The following is a 27,569-nucleotide window of genomic DNA, read 5'->3' as shown; positions in this document are numbered from 1 at the left end:
ACACCAACAGGAAGTCCGACAGGGACCTCAACCCCCTTAAAACCTGACCAGGATTTAACTGGACCACCTGGCTTTAATTTCATCCCAATCAGTGCAGGGGTGTCAAATATTATTGCCAACAACCAAAAAAACACACAGAGAAACAAACAAATTTCTTCTTTTATGTATATATGAACAGGCTCCCCAGATCAAAGTTTTGCCCCTCGTACACCAACAGGAGGTCTGAACGAGACCTCAACCCCCTGATATGTCTTCTGGGATCCAATGTTATCAGTCTGTAAAGTTTGCGTCCAAATCCATCCAGTGAAAGGCTCAGAACCGGCTCCACGGGTCAAAGTTCTGGCCAGCGTTCACCAACATGAGGTCTTAGTTGATCTTGTTTCGCAGGAATTTTGGCACATTGCACCTTACACAAGTGCTTCAACTAATGTACGTTCAGGGACGCACAGACCATTTTTAAAAAAGCAAGAGAGCTGCCGCGCATGCGCCTACGCATGTGCAGCAGCTCAGTTTAGGCAGCACAGTACAATACAGCAGCTGCAGCGCTATCAAAGAAGCGTCCGCGGCGGTGCTGTATACAATACAGCACCACCGCAGATGCTTCTTTGACAGCGCCGCGGCTGCGGAATATTACAGTGCCACTATATAGGGCACTTTTTTAGCGGAGAGGAGACCCAGAAACCCCCCCTGCGTGCGCCACTGACGTTGGTGGGCTTTTTTGCATAAACACCCCGCTTCAGGTCCTTCCACAACATTTTGATTGAATTAAAGTCTGGTCGTTGATTTGGCCATTCCAAAGAGCTAAATTTCTTCTTCTTCATCCATTTATTGTAAACTGACTTGTGTGTTTAAGGGTCGTTATATTTCTGCAAGACCCACCTTCAGTTAAGCTTCATTTTATGAACAGATGCGCTGATATTCTCCTGTAGAATTTGCTTATCCAATCCAGAATTCATATTACTATCAATGATTGCAAGCTGCCCTGATCCCATGGCAGCAAAACAGCCCCAAACTATGATACTGCCACCATTGTGTTTCACTATTCAGATGAGGTTCTTATGTTGGAAGGCAGTGTTTGTTTTTCTTTAAACATGACATTTTACAATTAAGCCAAAAAGTTCTATTTTAGACACCTCCGTCCATAGAACATTCTTCCAGTAGACTTCTGGTTCATTCAGGTGATCTTTAACAAACTTTAAATGGGCAGCAATATTCTTCTTGGAGAGCAGTGACTTTCTCCTTACTATCCTCCCATACACACTATTTTTTGTTCAATGTTTGCCTGATGGTGAAACCATGAATACTGACATTAGTCAATTAGCCAGTGCAAGAGATATTTTGAACATTACTTTGGAGTTCTTTGTGATCTCCCAAAATATTATGAACCTTAATCTTGGATTGTTTTTTGTTGGATGGCCACTCCTAGCTGTGTAACCGTGGTGCTAAATTTTCTTCATTTGTACACTATCTGCCTGACAGTGGATTGGTGAATCCTAAAGTCTTTAGAAATTGTTTTGCAATATATTTTCAGCCTGATGAGCACTGGAAAATATTTTTTTTTCTGAGGTTTTCAAAAATCTCCTTTTGATCAAAGCATGTCATTCGTTCACAAACCTGTGTGGTGAAGACCGATTTTTGGTAATGAAGGCTCAGGTTTGTGGTTTTTAAATAGGGCATGGCCATCCATACTCACACCTGATTGTCATCCCATTGAAACTGCTAACTCTAATTATCTCCATAACTGTACTGGCAATCCTAGAGGTTCACATACTTTTTGTCACAAAGAAATTGAACATTGGATCAATAGATGGATGATATGTGATGTGTGATATTTGATTATTGAGATCTCCTTATTTGTATGACTTAGATAAAGATCTGAACACATTTAAGGTCACATTTATGCAGACATTCATAAAATTCTAAAGGGATCACAAACTTTCTAGCACCACTGTACAGGGGATTAGATCAATTATACTGTTTTTCAATATTTACTAAATATTGCAACACAATGACATTAAGAACCTTGCTGAAAAGGCCTTATGCTCTCTACTCATCTGTCATTACCCGTTTCCGCTTACTGACAAAAGTTCAACAAATAAATATGTGATGCCTTCTGCCCACCTTACAAAATTTACACAAATTATTTAGGCGCTTAAGTGGTTGATCATCATTTCCTTTGATGTCTATATGTTGTTTAAGCCATAAGTGATGACAAATAAGTTTTTACTGGTGTATTTATATAACTGTGTAGTTGCATACCTTTAAGGCCTTTCACATAATGTCTTCTGAAATTTTGTTATAGGAGTTATAAATAAATATAAAAGGTAATTTTGTGTCATTGTACATTGCCTTCAGTATTTTTACATGCTGTGAAATAAGGGACTAAACAAAACAGACGCAAGGCAGAAATCCTTTGTAGATTTTGTTCTAAATGGCTTTAATTAATATTGTAAATGGCATTATTTTGCATAACCACTTTAATTGTGTTATTCCTCTTCTTGCTGTCTAGTTGTCTTAGCTTTTGATTGGTCTTAATGGATAGCTAAATTGATGGGCAGACAAAATACTTGCCAAAAGCAGCCACCACAGCAGCGAATATACTAGTCTTCCAGAAAGAGCGACGGGATTTCCCTTTGTGTTCCAGCCACATGCTCTTCCGCTGCTGAAAGTGGACCACAATCTTTTCGCTAAACTATTGGCAAACCGCCTAGCTGCGGTCTTCCCCTAGCTTGTCCACCCTGACCAGACGTGCTTTATCCTCGGAAGGCAAGGAGCGGATAACACCCAGCCCGAACCCTCATTACCTAAAATTGGAAGAAAATAAAGATCCCCTCAATCTAAGCTCTAACACATAAGATCTGACAAACAGACAAGCTGGAACACATAACCAGCATTAACCACAACCTCCCACTCATCAGACCGCCCTCTGCTAGCCTAATAATTGTTTGTTTCTCCTCGATCACTCATATAACTACCATGTGGTCCGGTACCTCTCTCCCCCGTCCCCCTAGTTACATCTCCTTGATCCCCACCACCCCGCCCATCGCCCATCCAACCCCTCCCACCCCCTTCCTTTTCTACACCCCCAACATTTATTTTTAGGTAACAGCATGTGTCACGATGATCAATACTTTTTGTGTACCTCAGTTTGCGATGTATTATATAAGATTGTCATGCAAACTCATTCCCTCCCCTTACCCACCCCCTCCTTCTTCCTTTTTGTACCCCCTACCCATCCCCTAATTACTTGGTACACAATTTCCCAATAAAAATATTTTCAAAAAAATAAAATAAAATACTTCTCACGAACAAGACAATATTTTTACATGACCAATAAAAGACAATTTGCATTGTATAATTCTAATCCGATGTAATGATTTTTAGATTTAATGACACTTCAGCCAGCCACGTTTAGCCTCCCTTGACTGATCACAGAAAACACTAGCTTGACCTCACCTGTTCAGCAAATATAAATACAGTGCCAAATATCTCACAGTCAGTGCATTTAAACTTTTTACTTATATATTTGGGAATATTATTAGTAGTCTGTGTAAGGCAACTTAAACGTTAGGTTTAGTGGTCCTTTGGATTGTATTGTAACAAGACATTAAGAACCATATTTCCTCTTAACTTAGCAATCTCCAAATGTGTTAAAAACTAAAAAGATTGTTCCATGAAATGCTGCACTGCAAATCTACAGTTTAATACAACTCAAAACAATGACCTTTTACTAATGAGTTCAGTTATTAACTGTTCTTTATATGTCAGTGTAAGTACATTGACTGTCTATGTTCTGATAGTGTCCTATTTTTTTCAGGAGTCTCCAAACATGTGGGCGATGCCTTGAAAGCGCATGCTTCCCAACACCTAAGGAAAATATGTGCAATCGGGATCCCGCCCTGGGGAGTTATTGAGAATCAGAAAGATCTTATTGGGAAAGATGTGAGCACTCAAATATTTTATTCAAGTATTTTTATAATCCGTAAACTTGATTGAGTTTGGGTGTCACATAGTTTTCGTTATTTAAACAAAGGTCAGTTTGACATGGGAGATGTATTGCGATGCATATTTAACAATGATATTATTATTTCAGAATCCTCAGTGGTAGATGAAAATTGTTTTTGTTCCATTTGTTTTAATTTCAGACGGCTTGCCTTTACCAAACACTGGTTAATCCACTTAGTAAGCTCACCAGTCTGAACTGCATGCACTCCCATTTCATCATGGTGGACGACGGCACAGTTGGAAAATATGGTAATGAGATGAAACTTAGGAGAAATCTAGAGGAATACATATCGCTTCAGAAAATACATACCAGTAAGTTGGTTTGTTGACTACTGTATTCGATACACGGTTGGTGTTTTTTTTCAATGTAGTACTAGGTTATATTGAGTTTCAGGCAATTCCTTTTGAATTGAACCTTTGGGTTCATCAGACAGGTTCTTGGTAAAATAAAACAAAATTAAATTTGTGCAGACTAATTCACTATGTGTCATGTTTTAAGTGCATAGAGATATAATTGTAACATACTATAACATATAACGTATGATGTGCCAACAGGAATGGGACAAGGGGTACCTGTGGTTGGACTGGTTGTAGAAGGTGGTCCAAATGTGATCCTGATGGTATGGGAATATGTCCGAAGTACTCCATCAATTCCGGTAGTGGTCTGTGAAGGGACAGGGAGAGCAGCTGATATATTGGCCTTTACACACAAGCACACAGCTGATAAGCCGTAAGATGTTCTTCTTACATTAACTTTATTTCTATTTTGTATTTGTTTATTGTACATATTAAGATATGAATGTGTAATATTTTTTTGTTGCGCCAATTTACTTAATTTCCCAAATGTATTTCTAACACCACAAAAGGATAAACTCTGTAGTCTATTGTTTTGTCTACCCTATAGTTGCACAAAGCTTTTCTGTCAATCTTATTTATATTTGCTTATCCTCTCACAATACAACATCTTGTACTAGCTATAATTTAACAAATAAAATATTTAAAGTTAGAGTGCTTTTAAAGGAGGTATCTCTTTACGGTTATGTTTTCCCACAAACCACAGCTCCCCAACTAATAGAACTATGGAGTTAGACACAGGGCTGAAACGCTACCATGAGAAATAGTGAGACTATCATCAGCACTCTATAATAAAATGCATTGCTATCTCTTTTCTTAGCCAGTAAAAATATGGTTTAATAAAAAACAAAGTTAAGGAAAAAATAAAGTTTAGTAACAGGGCACCTAAATTGGTGAGTTATATAGATATATTCCTAAGGTACAATATGTATTAAAGGTCACTCCATTAAGAGCTATTTGGCATAGATTAGTTCGTGAAGCAAGACAGCAGGAATAGAGAGAAGGGAAAGGAGAAGAGTGAAGTGAGAGAAGACCATATCCAGGCCCACTGTTGCAGGATAGCTTACCAAAACTTGCCTCACCTATTACAAACATGTCAGGATGCATTATGTGAAAATAAGTCAGTATTTCATGAGGTTGTCATGTTAGCCATTGAGGGAAGAGGACTGTGCTGATGTCACAACTGTAAAACATATAGGTAGGAGCAAGGGTGTTTGACGGAGCAGTAAGTTCTACCAAGAACATCTACGTTTCTAAAAATATTCTTTCATATGTCTGTCATATCTCTAGAGGGGTCTGAGAACATATTGTGGGTTTGTGGGAATTAGGGGTAAACCAAGTGTGCGTAAACCAGTGCATTTCAGGGAGCATGCAAATTCATAGTCTTTGAATCCTTCCAGAAAAATCATTCTGTGCACAAACCTAAAAAGGCACAGGATGGGAATGTCACATTAATTATTAGTTTAACCTTCTCTTTTTTTTCTCTTAAAATACTGAGATTAATTTATGACATTATGATGTCTGGACTGTCATTATTACCTCTCATTTGTGTCCCGATTGGCCCTGCCCTCCCTTCCGCTTTGATCAGCGTCTCAGTCGCAATTTAATGGTATACTCCGGCTGCTAGGGGGGCGGGGGCGATTGCCCTAATTTCCCGTCCCTGGATCCGTCACTGTTAGTTTGTTTCAGTATTTATATTATATTGTAAATGTAAATGTGCAAAGTTTGTCCCATTATAAGTATTGGAATGAAACCTCTTACAGAGAGCAAAAGGCTGTGCACTCTCCTGCAGAGCAGGTAACACCCCTGTAATGGTGCATTCTCCTCCCGTTAATGTCATTTAGACAATCTTATTCCACAAAATAAAAATTTAATTTTTGCACTTATGTGGAACCCCCTCAATCCAGTCAGTTTATGCGGACCGCATGCCATTTTATTGTATAGAGCCATGCAACGGAAAACTAGGGACACTTGTACTAAAGTATGAAAATATCTGTCTCAGCAGTGGTTGTACAGATATCAAAATATTCTTTGTAAAAGCTCTGGGCTCCTTTCCATATTCATTTTTATGATCTGATTATTTTTTTTACGTTTTATTTTTTTTTATTATCAATGCATGAGAGATGGTAGATTTATATAGTTCCTGTGGTGATTGTCCCAATATTTTTCTCCATCAGGGAGATTCCTCCACAACTGAAGGATGAAATCTTGGAGATGGTTCAGAAAACATTTAATCTTGGTCATAGACAAGCTAATCATGTTGTATATATTCTGATGGAATGTATGGAGTACCGTGATTCTGTAAGTGAATAAAGTCATTCTTTATTCAGAATTTAAATCACTATTATAGTTTGCAGCATTTCTATTGAATGTGTATATTAGTTTTATAATGGGTGACATGTATGTAATAAATTATTCATTTGACCAGATTATTTCTAAAATAGTAATCTCATACAAAGTAGCTTTGAGGACTGTGGCTGGGTATTGTAAGTGGGACAGCACAGTGGTTAGCACTTCTGTCTTATAGCACTGGGGCCATGAGTTCAATTCCCAACCATGGCCTTATCTGTGGAGAGTTTGTATGTTCTCCCTGTGTTTGCGTGGGTTTCCTCCGGGTGCTCCGGTTTCCTCCCACACGCCAAAAAACATACTGGTAGGTTAATTGGCTGCTAACAAATTGACCCTAGTCTGTGTGTGTGTCTGTCTGTCCCTGTCTGTATGTCTATGTGTGTTAGGGAATTTAGACTGTAAGCCCCAAAGGGGCAGGGACTGATGTGAGTGAGTTCTCTGTACAGCGCTGTGGAATTAGTGGTAATAAAATGTAGTAGTAATAATAATAATAATAATAATAATTAATAAAGAGTCCCTGTGCAAGACGTTGGTGTCTTCCCTATTCGCAGCTTCATTGTTGGGGTAATCTACAAAAAAACTACAAGACTGCAAGATGCTGTTGCCAAAAGGGTGTTACGGTTCTATCCATGTCTCAGCTTATGCATTCAATATATGTCATCTTATTACATTACTTGCCCATCTGCCGTTTCACAATGTGATCAAGGCCTTCTCATGTTTTTTTAGTTACATGTAAATAGGCGTTTAGTCTATATTTCCCCTATACATTCTGTTAACCTGTTGTTTAATGGAATAGAATGCCACTCAAAGGGAACTTTAATAAGAGACTATTGCTCAATATAAGGCTCACACATCCACTTCTGGCAACCAGATCATTCAATTCATAGTGCAGAAGCAGGAAAAAAAACGGCCCCATTGAGCTGCATATGAATATACCCTAACTTAGTTTACATTAATTTAACCTGAATTTGTATTTTACTTTTATATAATGAGACTTTAATGCGTTGCACCTTTTATATTTTTGCACCCTTTTTGTAAATCTTACTCTCCTGCTCTCTGCTTGTCTGAAGACGGATTATCACCCTCTTACTTTGTATGTAAATCAATCTCCCATTGCATAGGTTAAATCACTATATTTTTACAAAACTGTCAAATAGTGCAAAAAAGTTATTGATTTTATTGCATTGTGTGTAATTTACTACCACATATATTTTCTGTCACACATAACCTTAATTGGTACATTGTAAAAATACATTTAACCTTCTAGTTATTTTTTTTTTAATACAATTAAAAAAGTTTTAATAACTTGGTAGTTCTAAAACTCATGATGGAGCTAATCACTGGCAGTTAGACTCCTAGTCCAGTTGGATGACCCATAGTAGCTTGTGTTCAAAGCATCAATGGATTTGGTAGATAACCATGTTTTATTGTTTTTATTTGCTTCTATCAGATCACTATATTTGATGCCGAGTCTGAAGAGCAACAAGATATTGACATGGAAATCTTAACCGCTCTTCTTAAAGGTAAGTTTTTAGCTTGTAAATAGACCTACTCCTGGGTAATCCTATCTTTAAAAAAAACCACACAAAAGGGCATTTGTCTATGTCCAAGGACAGAGGACAAACTTTAGATTCTTAGTAATGAAGCCTAGATTGGGTTATGCTCTGAAGAGCAACTCTTTGGGACAATTTGTTTCCTTTGTTTGGTGCAAGCGTGCCATTGATAAAGATTTCTTCTTTACAAACCCTTATTTTACCTCCTTTGGTTCATTGACTGTGTCATTGTTATTTTGTCTTATGTTTAACTATTCGAGTCCGTTATTCTGCTAAAATTGACATTTCAAGAGGAAAATTTCTTCCTTTAACATTAGTGACTGGTTGGTTCTCCTGTTAAAAAGGATAATGTTAACCTACATTTTATTGCTAGCTCTAATCTTATCCCTTTGTGTTAACTCATAATAAGTAATACCTGATGACCCACTCTTTAGCCTAATATGCACAGTTTATATTTTCTTGAGTATAAATCCTAGCACTAACCATAGATCTAACGATATTGGAGCAGCCCAATCCCACAACAAACCTAAGTTCTAATGTTCCTAATGTCCTGGTGGAAAACTAAGCACATATTGTAAAAATGCAGTAAACCCTATACAGCAGGGGTTGGCAACCTTTTTCTATCGGTGTGCTAGATGCGTGTGTGTGTATGTATGTGCATGCATGTGTATATATGCATGTGTATGTATGTGCATAAAATATATATATATATATATATATATATATATATATATATATATATATATATATATATATATATATATATACACACACAGACATATACATATGACCAGCAAATAAACATTCAAATCATGGCACACAGTAGTACCCTGAATTCATATTATGCCACAGCAGTGCTCAGCAATCAGATTATGCCACAGTAGTGTACCCAGTTCATATTATGCCACTTAGTAGAGCCCTCAGTTCATATTGTGCCTCATAGTTGTGCCCGCAATGCTTATCATGCCACATAGTAGAGCCCCCAAGTTGATCTGTGCCTCTTAATAAAACCCCAGTTAATATTATGCCAAATAGTTGTGCCGCCTATTCACATTATGCCACAGTAATATCCCAATTCATATTATACCACACATATATGCCCCAATTATTGATAAGCCACACATATATGCCCCCAATTATTGATAAGCCACACATATATGCCCCCAATTATTGATAAGCCACACATATATGCCCCCAATTATTGATAAGCCACACATAAGCCACACATATATGCCCCACACATAATGCACACAATTATTGATAAGCCACACATATATGCCCCACACATAATGCACACAATTATTGATAAGCCACACATATATTTCCCACACATAAATGCACACAATTAATTTCATGTAACAGTAGCAAAATGTTTATGCAACTTACCGATTGCAGACTCAGTGTGGATCCGTTCTGCAATGGAGCTTCGGAGGAACTGCGCAGCAGTCCAGTGTCGGAGAGATGAATTGAACTGCGCATGCACAGCAGTTCAGTGCCGGGAGTTGCCGACCCCTGCTATACAGCATGATTTTGTACTAGTGGAAATGTGAAAAAAAAAATTCAGCATTCTTGGAAATGTCTGGCACCCTCCACTTTGGGTGTACAGATGTGTTATCTTTCAGGGTGGTTTGGTAAGTGTAAGATGGCTCATTATTGTGATCGCAAGGGTCACTAGTGTCTTAGAGCAGCTTTGCTCAGTAGGTTTTGAATAAACGCTGTATTAAAGTATGCACTAAAAAAATGGACACATATCTTCCGAGTATTACCAGTAAAGTATCTAGGATGTTATTACTGTATAACTTATGTATCATGTACATTATATTTTCTAGGAACAAACATGTCTGCACCAGACCAGTTGAGCCTGGCATTAACTTGGAACAGAGTGGATATTGCAAAGAAACACATTTTAGTGTATGGACAACATTGGAAAGTGTGTACTATTGTTTTATATTATTATTGTTATGTAATTATAAGATCCCAGTATTTTCAACAGCAATATACAACTTCCTAGCAGAAAAAGTACAATTCACACTAGGATTTGTGATGCAGTTAAGATCCATTACACATTATACCAAAATATTATAGCTCAGCTTGTTCACAAAGATCAGCCTTGATCGTCTGTTTTGCTCATAGCTGATAATTTTTGCTTGACATCTACACTGTCCTTTTTATACAAGTTTTATTCTTCTTACCTCTCTTAATCTGGTTTCAACTTGTTACTCTCTACACCTGACCAAATATGTGTAAACTCCTATTTTCCGCCTGGATGAACACCCACTGATTTACCGTTTCGAGATGCCTAGAGGAATAAATAACTTTATAGCTTCCCTTTAAAAACACATTATTTGTGGGAACAGTGTTTTCTAATCAGGCTCAGGATCATACCCTCAGGTATCTGAGCTAATTACTTTATTTTAATGATGCTTGTCCATTACTTCCTTTTGCAGTTATTCTAGACTACCACTAAAGTTGTACTGCCTTGGGAGGGATAGTTGTGCTTTACAAAACAAAGTATACAAAAGTATTGCGGAGCACCATAGTATTTTCTTGGAGGTTCATTAGCTCTAAGCAACAAACACCTTTTTTTACATTTTTATTTTAAATTTCTCTTGATGATGGTTAATGAAAATGAGAAATTATTTAGTTTTATTCCTATTATTTGCAATAATTTTCTTTAATATGAAGTCATAACAGTATTCTTTACAGGTGCACTCAGTTTTGTTCAAGCTGTCTCCCATTCTGTGGGGAGTTTACTTAAACTAACTTATTCTGATGTGCTGTGTAAAAGTATAAGTGTTTTGCTATTTAATTAATTTGAGAAAATGTTTAGCCTCCTAAACCAGCGGCTCAAGTGGACGAGATCCTGTCAGACAGCCAAGATTTGCACAGTCCTGCTGTACCTGATTAAGAGAAACCACCTAGGCCCTTATGAGGACATAATAACGGATACCATAAGACTTGATTAAACTAGATGTGTAGTGGGCCCCTCCAAAGACAAATTCTGTACAGGGGGGTAGTTACTAAATTTCTGCCCAGCAACAGTAAAGGTATATAAGATTGTTCAAATGCATGGTTTCTTGTTCAGACTCTTATTAGAGTGTTGCACCCATGCTTCCATGAAATAAAGAAAACGAACACTTGGATCTTGTGGCTTATGTCTTTGAGTTCATAATGATTGGTAAAAACTAAGCTATAACATTTTTGAAGATATTTTTGTTTTGTTTTAGACTGACTCCTCTCCACTATAATTTTTTCTTTACAGGATAACCTATATTTTAGTACTCTAATTATGTCACTGTAGCAGAGCTGGACGATACATTAGGCAACCTAGGGCCTGATTCAATAAGGATCTTAAATTAGGAAGTTTCTTATTTCAGTCTCCTGGACAGCACCATGTTACAATGAAAGGGGTACAAATTAGTTTTCTGTTTTGCACATAAGTTAAATACTGACTGTTTTTTCATGTAGCACACAAATACTTGATAGCTTATTTGTACACTGAAAATTAGGGCTAGATTTACTAAGCTGCGGGTTTGAAAAAGTGGGGATGTTGCCTATAGCAACCAATCAGATTCTAGCTTTCATTTTGTAGAAGGTACTAAATAAATGAAAGCTAGAATCTGATTGGTTGCTATAGGCAACATCCCCACTTTTTCAAACCCGCAGCTTAGTAAATCTAGCCCTTAAAGTTGATATTTGTGTGCTACATGAAAAAACAGTCAGTATTTAACTTATGTGCAAAACAGAATATTAATTTGCACCCCTTCCATTGTAACATGGTTTTGTCTAGGAGACTGAAATTAGAAACTTCTTAATTTAAGATCCTTAATGAATCAGGCCCCTAGTCTTTTTCCTAGAGCCAAGGGTACCAGGTTCCACTCACCCCTCTCTATGTGTGTGTATTTTATATATTTTAAAATGTAGAGGTCAAAGAGAGGTTCAAACCAAAATCTGTCTAGAGCCCCATGGAGTCTTAATCAGGCTCTGCATTGTAGCAATTGTGCTCTATTAATGCACAATAGCTACATTTCTCCATAGACCAGTGTAGCATCAGTGACCGCTGCATCCCATAATAATTTTGCACATTTTTCTGTGTACTTTTGAAAGCTCCAGCCAGTAATGGTGTTACTCTGGTTTCGATCAGATACATAAACACTGTAAAAGCTTTTTAAAATCACTGTTACGTCAGCTTTTGAAATATACTATATTCGCAACATAAATATAGTGACTATATTTAATTCATTCGTTTAACTGCTGTTATTTCTTTCAAAAGGTCGGGTCATTGGAACAAGCAATGCAGGATGCATTAGTAATGGACCGTGTGGACTTTGTAAAGCTGTTTATTGAATACGGGGTAAACATGCACCGATTTTTGACCATAACCAGATTGGAAGAGCTTTATAATACTGTAAGTAGTTACATTTAAAAAATATAATTTAGGCGTGTGTTTATAACCTTTGGCCAGTCAACATTTCATGTTTCTAATATATCTTTGTTATTTATTACTGGTTCAGTTGCTGCATTTTCATTTGCGGTGTTCAAACAGGGTAATGCTGAAAATGTGGGTGTTTGTATTCCCTGTGAGCTGTAGGTAGGAAAGCCTTTCAGTTTAAGCCATATTTAAATGGCAACGTACGAAAAGTTTTACTTTGTTTTTTATATTTTAAAGTGTTTATTCATTTCACTTCCACACAATATCAACAGTATATCAACATAATTGGGACAATTCAATGCTCATACTCAAATGTATTGCACTAAAAATCTAAGATACTTGAGCCAAATAACTTATAACGCTTCTTATAGTAATATTAGTAAAATGATAAATGTGACGCAAACACTGCATTTCTAGTAAGAAACAAGTAATTTCTAAGTGATCCAGCGACGACGACTGATAGTGATTACTGTCATAACATCAGCTATGTATTAAAAACTACATGTATGCATGCCACTAGATAGCAAAGAACATGTGTATGCAACTACGATTGACTATATGAACGCATTGTATTTGATTTATGTATTTAATGTAAAAAACCCCAAAAAACATTCTTTTATTAAATCCATATATTTACTAATGCTTATACAGTATTGTCAAGAGTTGTTCAATTATATTAGACTTACATCTTGTGTGTTTTGATGTGACCTTTTAGTGTACAGACGCATGTGCATATACTGCAGTCTTTTCTGTCTGTCTACATGTGACAAGTAACGTTTAGGCCAGGGTTGTCCAACCCATGGCCCGCGGGCCACATGCGGCCCAGCACGCCTGTAAATGTGGCCCAGAAGGAGTTTTGGTTGTGGCAAGGGGGCAGCACTGTTAATGGAAAAAAAAAAATCCTGCAAAAAAAAAAGAAAAGAAAATACTTACCTTGCGGTCACGTCAGCTGGTACTCCGGCCCCCTCCCTTGTCTCCTCCTCCGTGCGGTGCTCGCAGTGAATGTCGGGCGTGATGTCATCACACCCAACATCTATTGCGGAGCGCAGCACAGAGGAGTCACCCGCGCGAGAAGAACAATCAGCAGCACAGAATTGGAGAAAAGAAGAGAAGAGGACAGGAGAACAAGCCGATTAAAAGGTAAGTTAAGGGGGATTTTTTTTATTATTTCAAGGGACGCTGACCAGTGAATAAAAGTCACCTGGTCCTGGAGCATCATGAACCTTATCTCCCTGCTACATACTTCTACTTGTAATACTAATGGGGCATTATATATTATTCTCTTTGGCCCATTATAAGTTTTTATCTCTTAACTAACATAGTGGTGTAATTAGCAAAACAGGTCACAATTTAGGGTCACAGTGATGTATATGTCAGGTACCGCAGGCCTGGTCAGGGCACCCTGATATACAATGCCTGGCATAAATGCACTTTATTGATATTGCATCGAAACAATACAAAAAGTGATTATAGTATAATAACTAGAGAGGATTTTTTGAACAGGGCGATTGAAAGGTAAGTATAGGGGGATTTGAAAAAAAAGTGATATATATATATATATATATATATCACTTTTTTTCTCATATATATATATATATATATATATATATATATATTATATATATATATATATATATATATATATATATATATATATATGTTAACTATGTTTTCTATGGTTTTTTGGATGATCAGCTATCGTTATTGTTAGTGTATCTTATGTGCGGCCCAAACCAACTCGTCGTCTTCCAATGTGGCCCAGGGAAGTTAAAAGGTTGGACACCCCTGGTTTAGGCAGATGTTGAGATTCGCTTGGATTTCAATACAGTTGAAACTATGCTCAAGCTTTTTTTTTGCACACAGGTTGTGGCTGAACATGAATCACGTCCTAAGGGGCATATTCAATTGTCGGCGGGATTGCCGAAAATCCCGCGGTCCGCGCACAATTACCGTTATTACGGTAATCGTGCGCGGAAAAAACGTTAATACGTTAATTTACTAGCTGGATTTCAGCTCGCAGCTCAGGGAACCCGCCGACAATTGAATGTGCCCCTTAATGTCTCCAACATGCTATTATTTAATAAATAGTAAGGAATGATGCTTGTTTCACATTTCCATAATCACTCTTTCTTTATTAGCATCTTATATGTGTTTTAATTAAATATTTTCTTTTTCTGTATTAAAGAAACAAGGACCAACAAATGTACTCTTACACCATCTTGTTGGAGATGTAAAGAAGGTAACATTTTCTAATTTTCAATGAAAACATGCAACTTTATTAATGAGAATGTTTGTTTATCCTACCACAGTCTTCTGTTGGATAAAGTTTTCATTTTATTGGTACTAGTTGAAAAGGCTGATGCAGAGTGGACGTCTTGTTAAATTGTAGTCATACTATTGTATATAAAAGACCATGTTACACTTAAAAGACTTTTGTACATGAAGTAGAATAATAGGTTAAGTTATGATTTATAACCAAATAAGTTTCAAAATGATCTTTAGCCTATTAATGAGATCCCTATGGTCAGTTGTATAAATCAAGTGTGTGTGGCAAAACACACTCTATGCTACTCTTGTCATCAGGGGAGGGTTGGCTAATTTTAGCTTGGACAGCAAGGCTCGACTTTTAGGAACATTTTAAAGGAAAAAAAGAATGCAAATGACCCAGCCAAGGTAGCCCACTATGGGACCAGCTCGGGGGGCATATATTAATGGTAAAAATGTGCAACATCGTGGCTAATTGAATTCCAAGCTATATCTTATTTTTTGGTTTGTTTTATTCCAGCAAAAAAAATTGCAGTTGGTGAAATCATGTGTCACATAAATTATTCATTTTCTAACCCTTACTGTTTTACTATAAAATGCATTTATGAGCTGATCTTGATTCTGGATTTTAATTTACTCTTTTGTATGAGTACTTATAAAGTCAGTCTTTAGTAAGCCATTTACAGATCTACTACAGTGTCACAATAATCTGCTTTGGAATCCTTGACAAAGACTTGATTACCTGAATTGTGTTTTTAGTTAAAGGGACACTGAAACTTTTTGATGTTTTCTTTGTTCACTACTTTCCAACTAGTGCAATTAATGTTACAAAAACAATTTATGTTATCGGTTTTCTCTGTGTTTTATTTTTGATTATTATTTTGATTCACTGAGCAGGCCACATTTCCTGTGCAATACTGTAGAAAAGCAGTCAGTTTTGCCTGGTGATACTTGCTTTAACTCTTATGCTGTACAGACACTGCAATATCGACATTTGGCTAAATATTGCAGGCTCCGGTTCCAAAATGACTCCATACCTGATAATGCAATTTGAATGTGATCGTGTGAATATTGGACATGCTGGTAAATTTGGTCATAGGTGACCACAGAAGGTTATCTTCCAACCGCACTGGAAACACCGGAAGAAATTTGTCTACTTACAGTACTGGGGTCTCATCCTTTCTCATCCTTGGATGAAATGGCAGGATTGTACCATTTGTGACCAGAACCAAAGAGATCAGCAACATTATAGTTTAAATAGAGACTACAGCTCCATCTACAGTACAGTGAAAATACACAGGGGCAGCAACTTAGGGCTATGTTTACTAAACTGTGGGTTTGAAAAAGTGGAGATGTTGCCTATGGCAGCCAATCAGATTCTAGCTTTCATTTATTTAGTGCATTCTACAAAATGACAGCTAGAATCTGTTTGGTTGCTATAGCCAACATCTCCACTTTTTCAAACCCGCAGTTTAGTAAACCTAGCCCTAAGTTGCTGCCCCTGGGTATGAATCAACCAATCCACAGAGAGCATTTCTGCACAAGTCTGCAATTCCCTCTGTTACTTTAAGCCTGCTGTGTTAGAGAAGCACCTCCCATCTAACATGAAAAGCTTCAGTGATGAGTGAAAGAGGGCATGTTGGGCATATTTAGTATAAACACTCCAGTTATTTCCTGGATATTATTCAGCTTAATAATACATATCTTTTGGCATATATTAATGTCCAATAGTTGCTTTACTTGCTGTTTAAAATGAGACAAAGCTTAACAAATTAACAAATATTATCAAAACTACTTATTATAATAAAATAAAAATGCTTCATTACAATTTTACACACACAGTTGCACCATGATGACCGTTGCACATAACCATTGATTTGCCAAAAGCATACAAATTTCCTAATATAATAATCTGCACAGTAGTCTACATTTTTTTTACTACTTTATTGTTGGAAAACAAACAGAGAATAGTAAAGCTGCAGTTATTATATGCAGTTAGTCTCTGCTTTTTAAATCACATTTGGACATTGTTTTAAACATGTGGTACACATAATAGTCATGCAGTTGAATGATATTTTAGTTTAACATTATTGTATTGTATTTTTACCTTCATGGTTCACAATGGACAATTTTGAATTTTGGTGGGTTTTAATGGTCCTTTTAAATGAGGCTGTGTATTCAGTATTTAGTTGTAAATGAAACCTCCTCAGAATAGCAATAGTAAGAGTGGCATACAGATGTAGCACACATCATCATCGCTGGTAACCTATTGAATGTTCCTTATGCCTCTGCTTTATGGAAAAAAATGTATAACCAGTTGTTTCCCAAAACAACAATTAAAACAGGATGTCACAGGCAGCATAACAAAAATCAACAAAAAAACCCACCAAAATAATGCACTTTGCAACATTTATAAATCAAATACATTTATTATAACAAAATAACTTATATTACAAATCGCAGTAATAAATCATAAATACATAAAAGAATATCAAAGCGAGGACCTTTATCTTTATTAATATCTATCTACATATATCTATATATACATAAACACACACACATTAAAAAAACACACAAGAATTGATTGATTCTTAAGCTTTTCCATCATTTTAGTTTATCAACTGATTAATCTTTAGTCTGATTGAAGATCAATCAATTTTTATGGTTTTTTTTTGTATTAGAAACTATTCTGTAATCAATTTCTGAGCAAGAGCATTAATATTGTACAAGTAGATTACCAGCAATTTTGACTTTCCTTGTCTGTAGCATAAAAAAATGCAATTAATTCTAATTCTCTTTTTGTCAAAAGAAATACATTGCAATGGTCTGTTATATTTCAATTTTTACTGGATTTTAAAGTGTAAAATATAAATGATCGTTCTTTAGAACGCAGTGGACGCAGCCAGTTTGTTGACTGAACCAATAGTATTGATCATGCAGCCTAACTGTTCATTAGGTGCCGGTTTCCTAGCAATTCTGGTCATGTAGTGCCTCAGTAATATCACTGGTTTCTAGTCAATTGGACAGCCTGCATTTTTGGGAATATTGGTCCAGCTCACAAAAAGGGTGTCTCTTGTTAGTTATACTGACAATTTAGTATTTCTACTATTTTTAAAACCCTTTATGATGGTTATAGTTTATCATATGTTTTATATTTTTAAAATCATCTAAACAGTAATGACCTTTATGCACACAGAGCAATCTTGCCCCAGACTACAAAATTTCACTGATTGACGTGGGGTTAGTGATTGAGTACTTGATTGGAGGAGCTTATCGAAGCAGTTACACGAGGAAGAGTTTTCGAGCCCTATATAATGGCCCTTACAGAAAACAAAAGGTACTTGTCCTCTAAATTTTAGTAATCATAACTTGCTCAAAACTAGAATTATATGACTTAACACTTATTTTCGACACCAGTAGTTTTTTGCAGTGGTCGCATGCTGGATACCTTCTGACTAGAGATGTTTGCATATTTCAACCGGTTTGATATTCGGTCGTAGGCCCTGAACATATTTGCAGTCAAGTACATATTTGCAGATTCACCTTCAGTGTTTATGTTTGTGGTTCATGCCAAAATTAGTGTTTTAACATTTTCTTTAAAAAAACACTATTTAAATTATATATGTATTTTAACATTTGATTTTTAAATCAAACTGTGAACACTATTGTGTTTCAAGTTGGTCATTCACAATAAAGAATGCCAAAAGATTTAAAATTTAACATACACAAACCAGCTTGAAAGTGGCCAGTCTGGCTTGGATATGGCTGAACCTGTTTGACTTTCTCGATTGCTAAGTGGTTCCAAAATTTGAGAAATTCCAGTAGATCTTCAAAGTGGTTCGACAATCGAGGCCGGTTCAAATATTTATTGTAAAAACTATCTGAAAGCCTATTTGGATCTGTAACTATGAAATTACATTTTAATAGGGTATGGGAATTTTTTACTTATGTTTGTATGCACATGATTTTTTAATAATTGTAAAATTGTATTTTAGATCCAAATATTTTTGTAGTGTGAACGCTGCTATATCACATATCACAATGTAATTACCTTTTTAATGTGGGTTATTTGAATGTTAGGTTCTTGTGCCAAATGGCTAAAAATCAATTGTCCTTTTTTCATTTCTTTGACCTTTCTGCCAGAGTCTAACTCATCTTTCCATAAACCAGAACAGCCAGATGAACAGCAATCTTCCGTCACCCGAGAATACCTTACATTCCCAGTTCCTCAGAACAGCCCAGCCTTATAAACGCAAGGTGATCCATCCAGGTTTTAGATACAGTTTAATTGAAAATGTTCTGCTAGAATCAAGTTTCTAATCTACCACATGCACGTACAGGACTAAGTACAGAACAGGAATTCAGGGCATGATTTGTAACAGAAAGTTAACAGTGTAGTTTAGGCAGTGTAAATGTATTTGTTTTGTTGTAGTCCTGTTGGTATATAGCTCAGCTACTTGCTAAACATTTTTTAGAAATACTTTGCAAATGTCTGTCGTATTGTACAGTAAGTGATGAAATGTACACTCTCACCTTTCCTTATCAGAAAATGTATGTTTCATCAGAAAGTGTTTTCATAACCCACTAACCCTTCACAATGAATGTTACTGTGACAGCAATTTCAGTCTGGTTACTTCTGAAATGTATTAACGGACTCCTTGTGACACTATAGTAGAGGTCCAGTGTCTGGGATCTGTGGTGGGACAAGCTGGTTTTGGCAAGTTAGCAAAATACACTTTAAGCTACTCTGCACTAATTTGCAAATTACTATTCAGACATTAATCCCAACGGTGCCCATACGCACTAAGCAGAGCAGTGTTCCTACACTACCTTTATAACAGAACAGTGACCTTACATAATATGCACAGTGTCCTGCCCCGCACAATGTACCAGTGTAGCCAGCCCGTGCAGAGTCATTTTTCATGTGACTGGGTCAAAATACTGGTTCTATTCTCTGGTGGTTAGTGTGGCAGCCAGGAAACGCGAGATGTGTATTAAAGAGTAGTGGCCAGTGTAGGTTTCAGAGCTCATTGTCTGGTGGCCAGTGTAGGTTTCAGAGCTCATTGACTGTAAGTCAGTTTACAATGCAGGTCTCAGTTTCTGGCAGCCAATCTAAGAGCTCATCCAGCTGTTAGCCAACTGTTCAATACAATACTCTTGTATAGTAGTGAATGAAACTAATTCTTTTTCACTACTGTGATGACTTATTAACATGGAATCTGGCTAGTATCATTGCATGGTGTTGTAGATCAGCTACAGGACTGCACAGAATTTCAAGTTGATTCTCCTAGATAGTGGCTTCAAGATTTTTTAAATGAAAAACTGAGACACACCCATGTGACCAGACATTTGCCCACACCAATTCACCCCATACTTCCTTGTAGGTCTTAAATAAAAAGTAGTAATCTGAACCTGTTCTTATTACTCCTGTTTATTTGTGTACAGTAGGGGGCCAAGTCAGTTCTTCTGCGAATAACGCGGCGTTAACAGTATTACCGTTAATACAGTAATTTTAACCTGGATTTCATAGAGTCGCGAGTAAAAATCCAGCATTTAAATGATCGTATTAAGGGTAATTATGCATAGTTTTACCGTAATAACGGTAATATTGCTAACAGCGCGTTATTCGTGGCAGAATTGAATTGGCCCATAGGAGTCTGAAATATGTAAAATCAGGATACACACTGTTAGGCTGGTTACCCACTGGCATTAGGAATACACAAGTCATACCCCATATTAACACATTTGAGAAGTGGTGGAAACCCACGCTTGCAATTGTGGTTGAGGGAAGTCAATGGAGGGCACTCCATTGACCCCATGTGTTCACTTACAGAACGAGAAAAAAAGCAGGTAGCCTCGAGAAGACACTGCCAACCACAGAGCCAACGGTGGGTATGGAGTCATTGGAACCAATGAATTCTATTCCCTGATCCTCTTATATACTTTTACTAGTGTTAAAAAATGTTGATTCTTTTTCTTACATTCTGAGTAGCCTAAAACTAAGACTTTAGACAGATGACTGACACTGGGACTGAATACTTGAAATAAAGTCATATAATTTTGAGCAGTGAGTAACTTTTATGCAGTGGTGATAAGTTCAGGAACAGTAACAACACATGAAATATCTAGTTCAAGTATATAACTGAGAAGCAGGTTTGTTTTTTATTACTACCTGTTATAAAATGTAACTGGTCAAGTTGTACTTGTAAATATGCTGTAACTGGAGATACTAATCAAAATGAACCGTAAGCTGTAAAAGATAGTAATAGAAATTGTGCCAAGGTTCACTGCTTGGAAATATGAATCCTGAGCTGTGGCAGAGTGAATCAGTCAATGATTTGTCTTGCATTATTGCTAAACTAAAACACAATATACAGGATATTGGGAAACCAAGAGATAATTAGCTGTTACTGTACTAAATAGCAAAATGTTCTATCAATCCATAGTAACTATACCAAGCAAGCTGCTTTTTTTAGAAGATTGTTATTCCTCTTTAGAAGGGTGCAATGTAACAGGTAGTGAAGACTCCTGGGTATAAATCACAAAAATATAAAGCAACAAATCAGGCGTGCACATTTGGAGGTTCTTGCTGCACCAAATCAAACAAAAAAAAAAAAGTAAGAAGATTCTAAAAAACTTAAATTCATTTTATGAAGTAGCAAAATATATGAACCAGTATTTGGTAACGAAGGCTATTATTACAGGTTTCTCCAACTTTGTCCTAAATATGCTTCATAAAATATCCCTCATCATAGTGTTATATTCTAAACACTTCAGATGGGATTGTTATCCCACCATCCCAGGAATGTTACTACTGTGACTCTGTAGATGGGCACTTCTGCTGAGATATGTAGGCAGCAATACTTTGATCCTGTTTTCACTTTCAGTTATCTTTTTGGTTCCTTTTGGTTTTAAATAACTTGTATTGCTTCTTATATGTTCATACATCTTTACTTCAGTGATAGTTTCTAAATAAGATCTTTTGTTTAAAGGAGAAGACTACATGTACCGATAAATCAAAGAAGAAACCGAAAGATGAGATAAACTCCACGGATGACAACGAGCTAGCTGGTTTTATTTACCCTTACAACGACCTCTTGGTTTGGGCAGTGCTGATGAAGAGACAGAATATGGCCATGTTCTTCTGGCAGCATGGGGGAGAGGCTATGGTGAAAGCGGTGATTGCTTGCAAACTGTTTCGGGCTATGGCACACGAGGCAAAGCAGAGCAACATGGTGGATGACACCTCAGAAGAGTTAAAGAAATACTCAAAGTAAGAGCATAAAGAAGACTATTAATTGTTAGTGTTGTAAAAAATCAATTGCAGTTATTAAATGTAATTAACCTCATTAAAAATATTTAGTAGATAAATAGGCATTTTAATGTATACTACAACATATTTTAAAAAGTCACTAAATTGAAGCTACAGTTTGATAATATTACTGTTCAAACAATTTATTCAGTGCACACACTGAAGTAATCATTGTCCCTGCTCTATTGGATGCAGTGCCTTCCACATTGTAATAGAACAGTGACCCTACACAATATACCAGCTGCTGGATAGTGTGCAACACGGAACCCTTTCTCTGTTGGCTAGTTTACTATATATAAGTAGCAGCTAGTGTAGATTTCAGAGTCCACTGTCTGGTGGCCAGTTCAGAGCTAATTGTCTGGGGGCAGTGTACATTTTGGTGCCCATTTTTTGGTGGTCAGTTTACAATGTAGGCCCCATTCTTCGGTTCCCAGTGTGCAATTCAGAGCCCTGTGTTTGTGGGTCAGACATTGGGCTCTATGTAGAGCCCACTCCCTTTTGGCCAATCTAAAAACCCACTCTCTAAGCATCTTGCAACATTCACAAATGTGTATGTAATCTTTTATCTTGAGAAAACGCGATGGACGCATGTGTCCTACAATAAACTAAGAAACAGAAAGTTTAGTGTGCATAAGAATCTGTCCTCCTTACAATCATAGTTATCTTGGTGTCCCTCGTTTTCAAAAACGTTTACATATGTATTTTTGACTATTAATATTAGCTCTTTATTATAAATAAACTTGTATTTTTTTTATTTAGTGGTCCTTGAAATTTACAGCATGAGTTGCCCAAATCAGTGATTTCAAATGCTGAAATAAGTCAAATGAGGCATTATAAATTAAGTATTAAAAACAAAAAAAAAACATTTAAGGTTGCATGTACTAAAGGTCAAGGAGCTACTTGTACATGGACGTTGTACATAAGTGATTCACTTTTGGTATTAATTGCTTAGTTTGCATAAGGTGATTCCAATCATTTTTATTTATTTTGCTTAGAGAATTTGCCCAGCTGGCTCTGGACCTTTTAGAAAATGCCTTTAAACTAAATGAACAAATGGCAATGAAACTTCTGACGTATGAGTTAATGAACTGGAGCAACTCGACCTGCTTAAAACTTGCGGTGTCATCAGCGTTGCGTCCCTTTGTGTCTCACACCTGCACCCAGATGCTACTGACAGACATGTGGATGGGGTGCCTGAAGATGAGGAAAAACTCTTGGCTTAAGGTGTTGTATATCTTAATTACCCATCAGACTTTAACTACAAATTTACAGTAATTTAGTTAGTTATGTGTTGTCTGTTCAGATAACTGTTTAGGTCAGGTACACAAACCATATGTTTTTCATTTACCTTTGTGTTACAGCTGGTCAGTTTCTTCATGGCCACATTTTTATATGCCAGCATTAAGTTACATATCTTTCTGAGCAGCTGTGAACAAGTATTAATTAGAATGTGAGTAATCCCCTTCTGGCAGGAGCATGCTCGCTGTGCTCCTGAGAACCATTCTTCATTAAGTTGACAGTTTTCAGAACATTGGCCCTGCATGATTACATGGGATCAGTATCACAGGAACTTCTGCCTTCACCATTTGCTAATTAAATAATGCCTGAGCAAGGCGTGGCACAGGCATTTTTAACACTAATATTTTTTAAGCTTGAACAGCGCTGAACGTTATAAGAGCTGAGTTGCTCCCTTAGTGAAAGCTAAAAGTGAGAGAGGAATGCTCTTTCTGTCTTACAGGAGTGGTTAAGTACATAAAACATTGAATGCTGTGCTTAAAGCCATACTTGCCAACTCTCCCGGAATGTCCAGGAGACTCTAGAATTCCGAGTGGGTCTACCGGGAGAGTATGGCAGCCTCCCGCAGGTGCCCCCTTCCTAGTGAAGTGGTCAGAATTAGATCTAAAATGCCACGATTCTCAGGGAAACGCTGTAAAATTACAGGTTTGAGTCATTACGTCACAGGGCCAAAATTATGTGACTTTCTGAGCCTCGCCCCCCGCACCCCACCTTCCCCCGGCAGCTTGCAGATGCCAACTATAAGAAGTTGGCAAGTATGCTTAAAGCTGCATGCTTTCCCCAATGATGGCGAAAGAGGTTGTGATAGGAGAACCAATCACAATCTGCAATATCTTGGCTCTGACTTGTGATTTGTTTTTCTGCTCACTTGTCCTGCCCTCCCTGCCCCAAGCCCATTAACCTCAACCCCCCTGGTTTTCATCCAGGGTTGTCAGAGAAACAAAAGAACCTCAAGAAAAATGGCTGCATGGAGCAGCCCACAAGGCTCCAGCTAAGGGCAGAGGCAACCTAGAAAAATATTTTCCTACGTGACAATGCTGCTTTATTTGCTCACCAGCTGTGACATGTGAAAAGTGTCCTCTCTTGTCACCATGAAATGATGATGATGATGATCATCATCAACATTTATTTATATAGCGCCAGCAAATTCCGTAGCGCTTTACAATTGGGTATATGAATGGTAATGCATTTTTAACAGGATAAAGCACCCTTGTGACACCACTCACACCAGAAAGAAAGACATGCATTTTTCTATCCGATCTTACCCCATAATGTGTGTTAATAACTGTACATTTCATCTACATGATTAATGTTAGATTTTATATATTTTATATATTTTGTTTTTAAGACACAATTTAGTTAGCATAAGCACTGGCTACTTGTAAATTTTGATGCCCTTTTTGTTACACTGAACTTCCTAAATGTTCGCATTTTCTTCCAAAGCACTGCTGAGCCAACCCTCATTCATGCCTTATAAAGCATAAGAGTAAGGGGATTGTATTTTCTTCTCACTACTGTGCATGTTGTCAAATAAAATAGTCATAAAATAATCTTACACAGGGCGACATGCATCTTATGATTTTAGGTTGACAAAACAGAATACAGTAGAAAGTAGCTCAAAACACAACCTCTAGTATGATGATAAAATTAAGAACTTTTGTTGAAAGCTCAGCGATAATACTGAAAACTGGGAACAGCCTCACGCTTCATTTTTCTCCATCCCTTCTATTTTATTTTAATAGCTCATGTTCACAATTAAATCTTGTTCAATTGCAACTAAAAATATTTGTATTAGGAACACATCTATCTGCATCAATCTACTTATCACAGTAAAAAATGTGGTCCTATTATAAAGGCTGTACAGTAGCTCTGGTGTATCAGGCCAGGTGTAACCCTTTTTCCTTCTACTGGGCTCATGTTCGTTTTGATTAACTCTCTCTGATAATTTCCTGGGGAAGTATTACAGAGCCAACTACTGTTTTATATGATTTGCTGATTATTATAGTTAATAGCATTGTGAGTTATTTACTAAGCAACTGTACTACACCTTCCATGGCATTGCGCTACACCATTCATCTAATTCCATTTTTAAATCCTCTTCTAAAGGTTATTTTAGGAATTCTGTTGCCACCCTTCATCTTGATGTTGGAGTTTAAGACCAAGGCAGAAATGTCTCACGTGCCTCAGTCACAGGACTTCCACCAGTTTGCTAGGTTTTATGTGGATGCCCCCCCACCAAATACGAGGTTAGAACAGGTAGCGGTGAGTATTGCTTCACTTTATAAATAGCCTTATGATAGTTAAAAGGCCCAACTGCACAATGACAGAGTCCATTGGTTCATCCATCTTGTATCATTATACATTTACTATGTGTGGTTAATAGTTTTGATATAGAAAATGTGATTGTGTTGTTGTCTTGTAATGTTTTCAGTGTTTGAATCCAGTCTTTTTATAAAACCGAACTAATTTTATACAACAAACTGTGTGTAATGGGGCCATTACTTACAAAAATGATGTGCAATTGTATCAAATGTTGTTGTCATCACTATTTTAAAAATAAATATATTTTCAGGAAAGCTTTGATGCAGAAAAGGGATCAAAAAATACAAGTGAAGAAACAAGCTTTTATGTACAAGGAAACCTTCCAATAACTCGGAAAGTCAGGGAGTTCTACAATGCTCCTATTGTCAAGTTTTGGTTCCATACTGTAAGTTATTTATTGTTTTATTTTAGAGTAATGGGAAATGGAAATTAACTTAACATAATGTATATTGTTTCTGTGATTTTATATTTATATATATGTATAAAAGATATATATTGGAAAAAAGCTTAATTATTATTTTTGGTATACCATATACCAGGGTTTCCCAAACCCAGTCCTCAGGGCTCCCCAACATTGCAGGTTTTCCGGATCACATCTGACATAATTAGGACCACCTGTGGATCTGTTACAATGTATCAGTCAGTAATGAATGCACCTGTGCTCCAGCAAGGAGATATGGAAAACCTGCACTGTTAGGGAGCCCTGAGGACTGAGTTTGGGAAACCCTGCCATATACACTATATGGACAAAAGTATTCAGACGCTTGACCATTACACCAACAGGGACTGTAATGACATTGTATTCAAATTCCTATACTTTAATATGGAGTTGGTCCCCCTTTTGCAGCGATAATAGCTTCCACTTTTCTTGGAAGGCTTTCCACAAGATTTTGGAGTGTTTGTGTGAGAATTTGTGCCCATTCTATCTGTAGAGCATTTATGAGGTCAGGCACTGATGTTGGATGAGAAGGCCTGGCTCACAATCTTCATTACAGTTCATCCCAAAGGTGTTCGATGAGGCTGAGGTCATGTCTCTGTGCGGGTCAGTCAAGTTCTACCAACCCAAACTCCTCAAACCATGTCTTTGTAGTCCTTGCTTTGCGCAGTGGGGCACGGTCATGTTGTAATAGCAATGGCTTTCCCCAAACTGTTGTCTCAAATTTGAAAGCATAGTTTTTTCCATAATGACTTGGTATACTGAAGCATTAAGATTGCCCTTCACTGGAGATAAGAGTCCTAGCCCAAACCCTGAAAAACAGCCCCACACCATTATCCCTCCTCCACCAAACTGCACAGTTGGCATAACGCAGTCAGTCAGGTAACGTTCTCCCGGCATCTGCCAAACCCAGACTCGCCCATCTGACTGCCAAACAAAGAAGCGTGATTCGTCACTCCATAGAACACGTTTCCACTGCTCCACAGTTCACCACTCCATCTGACGCTTGGTATTGGTCTTGGTGATGTGAGGCTTGCATGCAACTGCTCGGCCATGGAAACCCATTCTATTAAGCTTCCACTGTACGGTTCTTGTGCTTACATTAATGCCAGTGGAAGTTCAGAACTCTTTGGCTATGGAATCAGCAGAGCATTGGCGACTTTTACACATTGTGTGCCTTAGCAGTCGTTGAACCTGCTCTGTGATTTTATGTGGTCTTCCGCTTCCTGGCTGAGTTGCTGTTGT

The 27,569-nt window shown here is 37.2% G+C and overlaps 1 protein-coding gene across 1 annotated transcript in view; it reads left to right on the top strand.

Annotated features, from left to right (window-relative positions):
• The window catches only part of TRPM6 (transient receptor potential cation channel subfamily M member 6), a 113,469-nt gene that overhangs the window by 19,253 nt on the left and 66,647 nt on the right, over positions 1-27,569 (top strand). Inside the window, exons 6-19 of the mRNA XM_075205035.1 lie at positions 3,818-3,942; positions 4,146-4,317; positions 4,561-4,735; positions 6,537-6,660; positions 8,159-8,231; positions 10,091-10,191; positions 12,535-12,669; positions 14,879-14,932; positions 18,155-18,295; positions 19,102-19,215; positions 21,951-22,231; positions 23,266-23,494; positions 25,673-25,828; positions 26,139-26,273. Of these exons, the coding sequence (XP_075061136.1) occupies positions 3,818-3,942; positions 4,146-4,317; positions 4,561-4,735; positions 6,537-6,660; positions 8,159-8,231; positions 10,091-10,191; positions 12,535-12,669; positions 14,879-14,932; positions 18,155-18,295; positions 19,102-19,215; positions 21,951-22,231; positions 23,266-23,494; positions 25,673-25,828; positions 26,139-26,273 (2,015 nt within the window). The remainder of the gene's footprint in view (positions 1-3,817; positions 3,943-4,145; positions 4,318-4,560; positions 4,736-6,536; positions 6,661-8,158; positions 8,232-10,090; positions 10,192-12,534; positions 12,670-14,878; positions 14,933-18,154; positions 18,296-19,101; positions 19,216-21,950; positions 22,232-23,265; positions 23,495-25,672; positions 25,829-26,138; positions 26,274-27,569) is intronic.

This window comes from Mixophyes fleayi, chromosome 1 (assembly GCF_038048845.1).
Source record: "Mixophyes fleayi isolate aMixFle1 chromosome 1, aMixFle1.hap1, whole genome shotgun sequence".
NCBI classification, from domain to species: domain Eukaryota; kingdom Metazoa; phylum Chordata; class Amphibia; order Anura; family Limnodynastidae; genus Mixophyes; species Mixophyes fleayi.
This window is presented reverse-complemented; position numbering and strand designations above follow the sequence as displayed.